At 42.2% G+C, this 13,586-nt stretch overlaps 1 protein-coding gene and 1 long non-coding RNA gene across 2 annotated transcripts; both read right to left on the bottom strand.

The window, feature by feature from the left end:
• Positions 1 to 1,567: 1,567 nt before the first annotated feature.
• Positions 1,568 to 6,453, bottom strand: LOC105285450 (ctenidin-1). Its single transcript, XM_011349662.3, has 2 exons — positions 2,892 to 6,453; positions 1,568 to 2,168 (listed from the first exon to the last, which is right to left on the bottom strand). The coding sequence occupies exons 1-2, from the start codon at positions 2,907 to 2,909 to the stop codon at positions 1,623 to 1,625; spliced, it is 564 nt and encodes a 187-aa protein (XP_011347964.1). The 5' UTR covers positions 2,910 to 6,453; the 3' UTR covers positions 1,568 to 1,622.
• A 1,133-nt stretch (positions 6,454 to 7,586) lies between these two features.
• LOC113562147 lies at positions 7,587 to 13,337 on the bottom strand. Its single transcript, XR_003406681.1, has 2 exons — positions 13,065 to 13,337; positions 7,587 to 12,053 (listed from the first exon to the last, which is right to left on the bottom strand). It is a non-coding gene; the product is annotated as an uncharacterized LOC113562147 (long non-coding RNA).
• Between the last annotated feature and the right edge of the window lie 249 nt (positions 13,338 to 13,586).

Raw genomic sequence — 13,586 nt, 5'->3', positions numbered from 1 at the left:
ATCGATTACGGAGGGTACAGAGGGGGAATGTGACGGAATTCTGATGATGATGATTATCGCCGGCGACTGTGATGGGGGGAAAGTGAAATTAAGAGATTAGATAAGGAAGAGTACGGTGTTCTCGCCGGAAGCGAGAGAACGTTCCGCGTTCGGGAGAATGAAGAGAAAGAAGCAGGGTTTTTTCAACGGTGGCGACGTTTTTTTATTCTTTTTTCTACAAAAAGCCTTTATACAAGTACAAAAAGATGCGTGGTTAAGACATAGAGCGTTAAAATGTATAAAAAATAATGTGTGTTCGTGGGGCTTCATGTACATGTTGCCCGACACGGCAGCGTCCGCTCTGTAATCCGGACCGCTCTTCCGGGAGCTCCTCGTGACCTCGCGAACGGATAGAGATCAGATCATCCGTACGCGAAATCGACTTTGTCGCGCGTACTCTCCTGGAATACCACGATCTTCTCATTTCATTTGAGGAAACAGATCGAAATCTTATCCTCTCTCACGATGTATCGATATCTGTCCGCTCCTCGATATCCTGGAGGGTAACAAGGTCTTCGTTCGCCGAGTGATCCCTCGGCGAATCAGTACCGAACCGAATTACGCAGCGGACGCCGCGCGACGATAGAATGTTTATTTACAAGGCGCTTAAGATGTCGCGCCGATCACGTCCTCGGCTTGTCGGCCTCCTCCTCCCCGCTCCTTCTTTGTTCTATGAGTATCCCGACGATCCCGACCGCATGCCCGATCATATCGGGAGATGTGAGTGTAATGTGTAAAGTCTGCATCAGCGACCGCGTTTGCCTCCTTTGAGATATCACTTGGATCCTCGATCTCGCCCGGATGCGAGATCGCGACGATTGATGCGATTTTGGTACGATAGACTCTTCGGCACCGCGCCAGCTGTACAAGATCCCGTCTTGAGCGTTCCGGGGGGTTTCGGAGTTTCGGAAGGGAAAAAATGAGATAAAACTGGCCACGTTTACACTCTCGCGGTCCCCGACTTGTCAAAGCGACGACCGTTGAATCTCCGACAAGTCAAGGGGATCCGGAGGGGTTGCTGCTCGCTGCGGATCCTCTTGGCAGATCCCGGGAGATCCCTGACCCGTTGAAGCGACGACTATTTGATCCTCAACAGATCAGGCATCCTCCCGCGGACCCCCGCTTCCGCCTTTTTTCGCGCACGTTTGGCTTGACTTCCTCTGACCGTTGTCATCGCGAAGAAAACGAGTAACGCGAGCCCCCGGTGATCTTACTACTGATCTTCGGTTGATCTTCGTTGAAGTGGATCCGCGCGACAATCTGATCCTGGCATTGACGACCTTTCGAACCACGAGAGGAATGCGTCACTCTGGGAGATGTTATTCTGATGATCTGAATATGTAGACAATCGTGTGTGATTTCCTTCTACGTCTGTCTATCACTGATCTTCTCTGTAGCCTTTCTGCATACTTGTTCGTGTTTCGAAAAGTAATCATTGTCGCCGGCCGGTGCCATTATCCACTCTTCCTTGTTCTCTCTCATCCTCTCTTTCTTTCTTTCTCTCATTCTCTCACTCTTTTACTCTCTCTCTCTCTCATACACACTTTCTCTCTCTCTCTCATCATTCAATCCATGATGACTCCTTAGAACGGCGCACCGTAGCTACCGGACGGCCTGCTGGGCGCTCCATAGCTGGTGCTGGGTCCGCTGGGGTAGCCACCTCCGCCACCACCTTGGCTGACCTGGTTGAACTGGGCCACCTGGATGGCCTGCCTGATGCCCTCGAGATCGATGCCCACGACGCGGGTTTGGTAACTGGGCACGCCGTATTGCGGCGACGGGGCGCCGTATTGCGACGATGGTGCACCATAGCTGGAGCTAGGTGCTGCGTATCCGCCGCCGCCACCGCCACCGCCACCACCGAATCCGCCACCCTGGGACTCTTCCTTCAGCAGGATCTGACGGATCTGCTCAAGCAGAGCTCCATCCACGGAGGCACCCTCGCTGGTCTGGCCACCGAAGGACACCTGGGTGTAACCACCGCCACCACCGCCGAAGCCACCTCCGCCAAAGCCACCTCCGCCAAAGCCACCTCCGCCGAAGCCACCTCCGCCGCTGGGTCTGCTGTAGCTGTAGCCGGAGGAGGGCGGCTCGGCCAGGGCGAACCCTGCCAAACCGATGATCATACACTGTAATGAGAAGAGAATAATTTTATTACTGGCGTGTTTTATTTAGGATTATTATCGCGTGCTCACATATGAGTTAACATCCAAAATGTGAAGAACGTGCGGACTTGGAGATGCAACATGATATTACTTGCGACTTCTAGATTATCTACTCACGAAAATTGAAGGTCGTTTCCAAGTGTATTATGAATTCTTTTAGTATGTAAAATTTTTGGAAAAAATCAGATACTAGTAATTCTCCAAATTTTTCTTTTGTTCTCACAAATATCCAGGAAATTTCATTCTTGTATTATAATACTAGATAACTTTTTACAAACTTCGTTTCTTTAATTTCACACATATCGCTTCGTATACTGTGTCGCACTGCGTTCTCCGCGGAGAAATCATGCGAAAACGCGAACGAAAGGGAAAGCACCCATCAGACTGCAGCTGCTTATTGCTGGTAGTGTGAAACCCGCATTACAGAGACGATACAGTACGATGTGATGACGTAAGAGAGTATCACGATCCAGAAAAAAATTAGCACTTGCTTCTCCTACTGACCAGGAGTTCGATCACGATGCGATCCTGTATCCTGTTCCCACCCTTACATGTATCCGTGCACTACATTTTGCTGCTCGCTTTCTTTTTTTCGGTCCCCTTCCGCCCGCCTACCCTTCCTCTCGGTCGTATCGTCTCAGCGTAAATAATATGAAAGAAAATAAGAAGAAGAAGAAACGTGCTTACCGCGATCAGAGAATTCATGTCGGCTTCTGCGATGCCGCTCAGTTCTGTGACTCCGTGGAAGGTAGACCGCAGTCATTTATACCCCCGGGAGAAGCAGGGGGATACACGCGATGCCCCCACGAAGAAGAAGAGACGGGGGCCTCTCGAGTGAGAGTAATTCAGCTGTGAGACGATTCCTCTCCCTCTCCCTCCCGGCGTCTCGCACTTCTCTCTTTCTCCGCGAAGTTCTTGCATCTATTCGTCCTACTCGCTCCGAAGACTCCCCAAATGTACTCGAGATTTGGACGATGAGATCTTGCGAAACTGCGGCCTCTCGATAGTCAGCCGCGGGTCTCCACTTGCGTCCTAGACCTAGACTTCATTGGTCGAGTATTTTGTCATAATGGCGATCCTGGCGAGGAATTTCGTTTCGGTTACCTTCAGCCCGCGTGTGTATTGCTTTTTCTATAATTATGACAGCATATGAGCCGAGAGTTATGACAGACTACCTGTTAGCACAGTTGAAATTGACTTGCGTCCGTAAATCGTCACGCGGCTCCACTTCGTGCAAGATTAATTTCTGTTCTGAAAGAATTGCCTCGGGATCTCTCCCACATCTGTACTCGAGAATAATTATGATTTCTTATGTCAATTTTTGTTTTCCAGCCGAATACCTATCGCGAGTCAAACAGGAACTAATCGTCGTTTCAATTACTTTGCTGAAAGTGGTTTCCATATAATGCGTGCCGTTCGTTGTAGTGATGTATGGCAATGTACGTGGTCCGCCATAAATCGTGATAAATAATTGACCAGAAGTTAATTTTTATCGAAAAGGATATATATACAATATATCCACGTCACACAAGAATAATATGCAATTAATAATCAGCATTTGAAAAATGTTCTTTATATATCGGTGATTTTCTCTTTTGGAAGTGTGCCCAACAGCATATGGTCAGCTATAATAAATAGCGGGTGATATCTGATGGCACGAATTGTTACAGCATTGTGTTACAACACGCCGTACATTGCTGCGATAAAATGCTATAGGTGCGTCGTTTCGCTTTATTAATTTTGTGCGACAAGAATATTAAGTGTTCATTATGGGAGACGTTGTACGTAGAATATCGCTTTTGACATATTACTGTGCTGCCTTTTCTTTTCGTTAGATAATACAGTCCCTACGACTGGTGTCGTCACACGCTCAAGAGCCAGGTGGGTCGATATTAAATGACGCAATTGAGCGCGATGCCATGTTTTTACCAGTTTCATCATACGTTAATACCATAATAATTGCTCACCATAAAACTTTAGAATTACCTGAACGATCAAAGCATGACAAGCATCGGATAATCGCCTCTATGTAATATTTGTTTTCTCTCGATTTTGAGAACTAGAAAGAAGCAACGTTTCTAGACTGTTGCTAGGAATCAAATATATATAAGCGTACATTGTTCCTCTTTTAAAAATTTATTATCTTAACTTTTAGAAAAATTGAGAAAATATTGTAATTGTTAATGGAGACTATTAAAAATTTCCGCCTTAGCGTCTCAGCTCATGCATGCATAAATCGTGGATTAACGAGAGCTTGGGGCAGTTTTATATCTCCAATAGGTCACTTGAAAGAAAGTTAACAGCAATTTCAGAACTGCTTGAGGTCATGCGGCCGAGAGTCACGTCATTCTCGATTCGATTAATGTCGCGTCATCTGGAGAAAGAATGAATTCATTGTTTATGCACATAGCTTTTAGCACTTTTTGTGAACAGCAACATCGTAGCATCGCGCAAGTTTTGCGGATAGTTCAATGTTACAAAACTGATTGAGGTCGTCGTCGTTTAGATATATTTCGTCTATAAATATATCTGTCTGCAAATTGTGACATCGGCTGCTTTGGTCATTGACGCTCAAGTATCGTATTTTATCACCATTATATCAGGATACATTCCAACAGATATTTTCAATAAAGCTATCCATAATCCGAAATTAGTTAACAGTTGACCGGTCTCTGCCGATCGAGGATATTTCTCGGGCCGTCTAATTGAAATTCGCACTTAGGTTTGGCACGAGTTTGATGAGGGAATTGGCTGTTCCTTGGCATTAGCACGATCTTTCATTATCTCGTAGTATTTCACGCGTATTTATCGTGTCACATTAGTTGCTTCAATAAATAAGTACATTTTGTGCGCATTTCCGACAAGCGTCTTCCTCTTACTACAAAATAATCTCTATTATTTAATCTATTATACTTTTTACCAAATAACAAATTTATTTGTCTTATTTAGATTACTACTTCTGACTGACTTGTACCAATCATTGTTATGCAGTATTTGATACAATTTACGTGAAATTATGAAAAATAATGTCTCCTAAGGAGAAAAATGCAGCATCATTAACAAATAGTTTACAGATATTACAACAAAATTGCGATGATGAACGTCTGATCATTTACAAGGGTCACACGTAAGTGAGACTGAACGATGGAGCGCATAATCATCCGGTAGAGTCACGAACTCTCGGTCGTTATAAGAGAGCTAGGTATCAGGAAGAAAAGTGCACGCGGTTCGCCATCATTGTATCATCCGTGCGGCGAGGCTTCCGTGCGTTTGTATCGACGTAATCATCGTCTTCGTGGCGAGCGCATCTAGCACGCATCAACACGTGCAATGTTGTCGCATTAAGGTATAAAAAAATACACTTCGCTAAAAGTCGCAATATCCTCCAAGCAATTTTAAGCAATCATCGACGATACTCAAATACTGTGATTTAAAACGATCTTCCACTCGCTAGTAGTTACATATTGCAAATCAAGATAGATTTTCATTAAAAAAAAGGATTAAGTTAATCGATCTGTGCCATAACATGGCGTTTTGTGGCGGTATTTTACAATCGTATCAAATTTAATGTTTAATGTTTAATCAAATTTAATATAAATTTATTGTATTATAATTAAAGATTGATCTTGCTTTAGATTTAAATATACAATATACAAATCTAAAATGTTTACTACCCAAAAATGTAAGAAACCAAAGTACCGAAATATCTTGTACACCTGACATATAGATGCATCTTCCCAACTTCAGCATCCGATTCTAATGACTTCACGAAGTACATTCGCTCCATGTAACTCAAATAAGAACGTACAGATTCTGTGCTACCGTATAATGAACGTATCGTATAATGAATGATGCTCAAAACATAATGAAGAAAGAGCTATAACGGAAGGTTCGAAGGCACCTAGAGGAGGAAGTCCATCACAGCCATTCATCGCCTGGCAACATGGCGATCGGTCGGTCGGCCAGTATGTCCGGCTCCCATCCTCGCCGGTGATGGTACCCGCTAAACGAGAGGGAAAACGCTTTCTTCGGTGCGGAATTTAATTATCCGGCCTGTGAACTCTCGACCCACTTCCCCGCGCATTACGACCCCGTATATATCTGGTCCGCCGTGTGTTCCTCGTCTACTTCCTCCGCTTTCTTCCTCGCTTCGCGCTTGGTCTCTGCTCTTTGCCCTATTTGTTTCTTTTCTTTTTAAAGTTCACCCGAGTCTCTCCTGATGGAGGATTCGGCGAGGATCTCGGCCGCGCTTTTTCAATACTTCACGTGTCCTTGGTGCTCGCTACGCCATGCCCGCTAATAGCGCGGGTGCGCAGAGATGGAGGACCGATTTCGGTGCACGTACACGGCACGTTAGCTGGCATCTTTCTTTCTTTTTTTTCATGGTGGTCCTGGTTGTGCCCCCGTTGCGTCAGCGACATTATACGGTTACGCAAAAGTCGCAGGCGACTGCAACTGTCGGCTCGGACTGGCATTACTCGGTTCAGCGTGTGACCGCGGAGAGCGAGGACGTGACTTCTCACATGGACGTCGCTCGCGCGCCCTGGGAGAAGAATTTTTATGGCAAAAATTTATGGCAACAATATTGTAAACAAATATTGTAAGTGTAATTATTGTTACATAAACTTTAATGTTTAAACTTTAACTTTATTATTACATACATTTTTACATAAACTTACATAATTTAATTATTTAGTTACATAGTATACAGAATTATAATATTAAAAAAAATATAATATATGTATATATTTAAATGCTTTAATAATGTATTTTTTAGTTGTGTACCTTTATGTTAAAAATATCTTTAATGAATATTTAAACGAAAATTTGTGTTTCAAATAATCTGCGATCTTAGTAATGTTTAAATACGATTGTTGATCAAATAATTGAATAGCGCTCAAGATTTTCAACTCGGCGTGACTAACAAACACTCAGCATTCAAACAGTGACCATGAAAAAGCACATTCACATTTTTCTCATCATTATGAACACGCTATCATAATGACATGTTTGATAGACGCGTGCATGCGTTGTTATCACACAGAATAAGTCATCCATGCGAATTTCGACATCGATCGGGAGAAAGCAAACAGATGCACATGAATCGCGGAAATGAAAGAAATAGTCACCAACATTTCGCCACTGAGGGAAAGACGCAACGTCCCAATGTAATGTGACTGGCAGTATTTTATTGAAGATGAGAAATGGTGATGCGACGAGGATGATGACACGTTGCTTCGCAATGCTATCTCGCTTTGCATGAATTTTAGCACATATGATGGTATCACTGTGCTATTTTCTTTTTCCGATGAATATAATCTCCGTCCGGAATTCTCACGATGATTTACAAACGAAACTGTGATGATTGAAAATGATTTATAGATTTACGGGGGTCATCATCAATCTTGACATCCATAAAATCTCGCACTAAGTCTCCGCCTCTCACGTTTTATTTGCCTAGGTGATTTTATCTGCGTGCAGTGAAAAAAAAGGAAATACCAACATTTCAGTATGCAATAATACATCAAAAGTCCTGTATTATCATCCGAAAACAAAAAAATATTAATAATTTCAAATCTTTTCTATTAGTATATATTATATAGAACAAACTAAAGAATCCCTTATTAGAAAACATCCAAATTTGTTTTCCTCTTTGATTCCAAGTTAGTCCCAGACTACGCTTTCGTTCAATCATCTTATGCATCCGATAATCATACCAAGTCACTCGTTATCAAAATCAATTCTCAACTTATAAAATAATCCACGAGTCACCGATTTTCCGCGTGCGCAAATTTGTGTTCGGTACAAACGACTTTGAGATCCTCTCATCATTGCAACTCCTCGCGTTCAATGATTTTGACTTCCTCGATCATGAACAGGGTGATCGGAGAGCGCGACCATCGATCTCGATGACTCGGATGACGTTGCCGGGTCCTCCGAGTCACGTCTCGCGTGCATCCGAGTTTCTCGGATGTATTAACATCGCGGAGTCGCGCGGGACGAAGAGGACTTTGCGAGCTTGACTTTCGCCCGTGCTTCTCATCTCTGGTCGCACCGGTCCTCTTCCTCTTTTCGACGACATCGTTCTCCACGTCGTACCTTTTTCTAATTCCCGAGAAACTTCCTCTTGACCAGTTGCATTCAGTGATTCGACTGCGTTTTACTAGCACCGTTCTCGCCTCCAGTTCCGCCAGGATGCTTCTCGCGTAGGATGTTTCCTCGCACGCTCGATCTGTGTATTGTGTCCGAAGACCGAGTGCTGAATTACTTTTGCAATTTTTACGAAAACTTACGCGAATTTTTTTGAAGTTTAGCTTCATGGTTTACTTCAATTTGCAGTTACAATATTCTTAATAGATTTCAGTGTGGAAATTAGGATTGAGATTTTTAATCAGCCAGTTCTAGTATATAATATTTATTTTGATTCCTTAAAAAGAAACGGAGGGGAGGAGCGGAAGATTCCTCCGGTCGTTTCTCTTTGAGGTGCGCGATTGATTAGTCAGTCAAGAAAAACGTTACATCACGCCTTCCATAATCGTTACCGTGTTACGCGCGCTTCTGCCGCGCACGGTTCCTTCTCGAATATACATTAAACGATCGAGTAATTAGTTATACCGCGGAGAGCTTGATTAGCCGCTTGTTCGCGCAATTACCGTACAACCGCCGCGTGACTATCACCCGACTGACCACGAGTCCGCCGACGTAGGTTACAGTTCAAACTTTCACAACTTTTTAAATTGAGGATCTCGCTGATACCGTGCGCAAAATTGACATGCATCTCAAAAAGCGAAAGTTGTAATCGCGCGTGTGATATTTTAAAAGAATAGACGGCCGCGGCATGTTCGAATGTGAAGACAAGAAATGAAATTCGAATATTCGATTTTTAATTTGCAGATGTCTTGAGAAGCACTGGAGCTTAAAAATAAATATTAGCAGCATCAAATATGCACATCTTGCATTTTCATGAATAATATAAGAGATACAAGACAGTTCGCACGTGCATTATCACACAATCGTCACGTAATCGGCAAATTAAGGAAAAACACAAGTTCGTCGTTTGATTGAAGTAATGTTCAAGTCTTGAGTCGATTTGTTAGTTTAAAAGGCACACGCGCACGAACAAAAGCGCTACGCGCGCCGTAACGCTTTAGAAAGCGTAATCACTTATGAGACGCGATGTTTATGAGATTAATGGGTAGCGACTAGCGAGTCACGATCTCCGTCGACGCAGTTTTATATAATCCGCCGTTACGACCCGCCGTGTAATTCCCTTATTGAATATTCTAATTTCTAACATGGGATACCCCATAAGAGAACATGAGGCCGAAACAACTTATTGATAGAACTAAGGCAATAAACTTCGACCAGCGATATCCAAAATCCATGTGGATTTCTGTAAGGTAAAAGGTTGAGATCGCGTGAAAGGTGAAAGGCGAAAGGAAAAATGAACCCGAGCCTGTGCCAAGCTCCGGCGAATAATCGCCCTTCGCGGTATCAACGCGAATTAGCGCGAATCATCCGCAGGCAAGAATTTATGGAAAAAAGACAGCGTACAAATTTGTTAAAGTAGAAAAATTCCTAGCCGCAAATAAATTAGTTAATACAATTAGGAATTTTTCCAATTATATATTTGCCTTTTCTTCTGTGAATCTTCCCTGCGGATGATCTGCGCTGATTCGCGTTGGATTTGCGAAGGATCGATTACAATGATTATAATAAATATCGATTATAATAAACGATTGCTCGTCGGAGCTTTTGCTAAACTAGAAAAATTCTGAGCTGTATTTGACAAATTTATTTAGGATTATATTTAAATAAATAAAAAAAACTGTACATTAATATAGTTGGAATTTTTCTCATTTTTGCAAATATATTTGCTGACTTCTTTTTCTGTGTTCACGTCGCCGAGACGTTGCCGTTGGTGAACGAGCGAGTGGCACTGCGTCATCGTCGTTGCGCGTATACATGGATGAGTCGTTTGCAACAAGCGATGGCTCATCGCAGATTTGCATAGCCGCGGCTACATAGCGTGCAAACGATTCCATCATAGGGCGGCACGACACTTGTCGCATTAGCGTTCTGACGCGAATCCGTTTGCAGACAAATATTTGTACTGGCACCGTTGGATAATTCCTTTCTCCGCTTCCGAGTGAATCGCAGCCGCAGCTGGTGCATGCGAATTTCTCGGGGAGAACATCTTTTTCTCCCTCCGACGATTAGTGTCGCTAGTGAAATTAACTACTTTCCGCTTCTCGAATTACTCTCCGACGTAATCCCGCGCCGGTTTTACACAATCGATGGCGCTTCCAAGTATTTTCAGTTTAGCGCATTAATCTATAGGTATTTATGAGTACTAGGAATATTGTAAAAACAAAATTGCACGAAAGTGCCATGAAGGAGTAAGAAAAGAAGTAAAATATTTGTATTAATCTCTCACAAAAATAATCGCGCGTATTAGCGTTGTGCAGCATTTCGCTCTTCTCATATTTCGTTGCGTCATTATTTAAGGTCGATCTCGTTTCCAGCGCTGGTTCAAATCAATTTTCTCCAATGTGTTTTCAAAAACAAGAGAATAATTCTTTTACCGAGATCCTAAGAAATGGGGTTCTGTGAGGAGAGACTCGTTTATTAGAGTGGAGCAGTCGTTAACGGCGTTCAAGTCAGATGCGGCAGGTACTTGCTCTATGATTACGCAAAATTGCCCGGGGGAAACGGAGCAGGTCTACGTTTAGCTGGACTCTCTTGCACAAGTGAGGATGTTCTCCCTCGACGCAACGGTAATCCAGATTGCAAAAATTACAATGTCCAGCAAGCACGCCATGTTACAAAACTCCATGCGCAATATTTTATTATGCATCGGGTGTTCCTTTTTCGAGAGAGGTAAGACACAAAGAGGGAACATGAGGTTGATTTCAGTGAGTGCAAAGTCAGTCTTGCATACTTGATAGAAATGATAAAGAAAAAATGTTAAATCCAAAAAGACATAAGTTTATAATAAAGAATTTTTATTCAAATGTTTTACTTTTTAAAATAAAATTGGATTTAGTAATATAAATAGATTTTTCTATTTTTAGAATTTTCTCACCCTGGTATGTAACGAAGAGAATCGTTATGTAAAAGGATTTATCTACACAGTGGTTAATTTATAAGAAATCTTACACGAATTGCATAGTAGAAGAGATATCGCTCGTGAAATACAGTGTGAATAAGAAAAATGTGGCTACAACTCAATTACAAGCACCTTGTTTTGTGACATATGCTGGGTCTAATAAATATTCAACGAAACTTGTCGGATTCCAGGGGGCCGATTTGGCGCCGACGTGTCCTATTTGTTATTTATTTCCGACACTGTCTGCTAAAATTATGTCGAAACATTTGTCACACATTCCGTAAATAGTTAGGAATGTATATGGAGGGGAAGAGAGAGAAGTAAATTCTTTTAAGATTCTGAATAGAGATATCTCGTATACAAATAAAATAATTTAAACATGTCGTAATAACATAAAAACGATTAAAAAATTATCCTTGTGAAATTAGAATCCAAATTTGCTAAAACACAGACTTAAAAAATTTAATTCAATTAAAGTCTCTTTTTTGATTTCCATAAACATAAACTGAAATTTTCTATTTTAATTTAGATCTCAATTGCGTTCGAAAACCATCGGCACCTCAATATCGTGACTTTGTTCTTCTCGCTCACCTTCTAATACTAACATCGGAGAAAGTGCACGAACGGCGGCTGGAGCATCCCTAAGAAGCAATAATCAGCGACGCGGGGAATCTTTTCACCGTGGCAGAGTCCATCCAAAAGAGTAGTGCAACACGTTTCAGGTATGCAGCACGACGAATCTGCAGTTTGCAAAGTATACACGACACATAAACGATTGCGCCAGTGCTAGGGAACGTGGCCCGGCGATATTACAGCCAAGCCAGGCCTTAGAGGAGCGCCATGAATATCTTCCTATGTGGTGTAATTATCACCGTGGTATGTGAAAAGCGGTGAAACGCTTCCGGTTCGTTTGTATCGTCGACGCGTCATCGTAGTAAAAAGCACGGGCCTCACTTTTGATCCTCGGCTGTAGCGCGTGTGCCATATACCATAATAATCATCAGTTATTACATATTATTGTCTTATCGTAAAAGAGGCGCGACGCCGACGTACCGTGAAGCAATAATTAATTCGTCTGTTCGTCGAAATACCTCTCATTTTGAAGAGGAAGAGATAGAGTTGCAAGCGATGGCGTCACGTATCCAATATTTTCGAAATCCCTAATCATACACGTGACACATACGAAATATTATATTTAATATTCATAAGTGGAACGTATGTTCTGAGTTTCCTAAGGTTTTCCGTGATCGTGCTTAACGACGTGAAATCGAGTCAATTGACCGGTGATTTTCGTTACGTCAACACGGAGATTCTGGATACGCGTTTACTCAACGATTGAGCAATTGCTTGATAGCGTAATAATGTGCGTCCGCGATCATCCGCGTTCTAAACTAATCCCCGACAAGGTGATTACACCTGATTTCTCCAGTCTTCGATGAAAATCTTTCGGTGGCATTCAATTGTCGATCTCCGATCGAGCAAATCGCATTTCTTTCGACAGAAACGCAAGAATGCCAGCACGATTAGATGTGTTACTTGGACAAATTTCATTAATTTATTAATATCGAGTTTCCTGAACGAACATTTTATTGATTTCTGTAACTTAGCGCTTGTGATTTTTTTTGAGTTTCTTTTTACAAAGAACTTGTTGTCTTCACTCAACGGCGATCGATTTCCGGTTTAGATGGTGTTTCAGAACTGTTGCGTTTTGCCGTTTTGAGGCCGTCATTATATTATAATTACGGCCTTACCTGCGTCCGCTTGCACTTCATCGGGCCGCACTTTCCTCGATGCAGAAATGCAACCTTTGCGGAGGTCGGCCAGACTACGGTCGAGTTTCACCGGCAGCCTCATCTCAGTTGATTCCCTCGTGGTGCAATCGGACGATCAATCCGCTACTTCCTTCTTCTCGCCGTTGCGGCTGCATTAACGGTTTAAGCGGCGTTTGCATCGTCTGCTAGACACGCAATATTGTACATTATAATCAGTCGGAAAATATCAAGAAATTCTTTTTTTACTAAGAAAATATATTTTATACACATTTACCTTAGGAAAATGTTTAAATGCCACTAATTTTAAGAAGATATGATTACGCTAGTATATTTATTATATCAAATATAGTTACATAATTTTTACTTGATATGTAACATTTCTACTTTTGCATAAATTGAACAACAATGTTTGCGATATCGTGAAGATTTATGTATGCAGATTTTAATACTCGTTCGCATAATGACGAAGAATTAGGCGCATTTAAATACATTCCTGGAAAA

The sequence above is a fragment of the Ooceraea biroi genome, chromosome 1 (genome assembly GCF_003672135.1).
Source record: "Ooceraea biroi isolate clonal line C1 chromosome 1, Obir_v5.4, whole genome shotgun sequence".
Lineage (NCBI taxonomy): Eukaryota > Metazoa > Arthropoda > Insecta > Hymenoptera > Formicidae > Ooceraea > Ooceraea biroi.
This window is presented reverse-complemented; position numbering and strand designations above follow the sequence as displayed.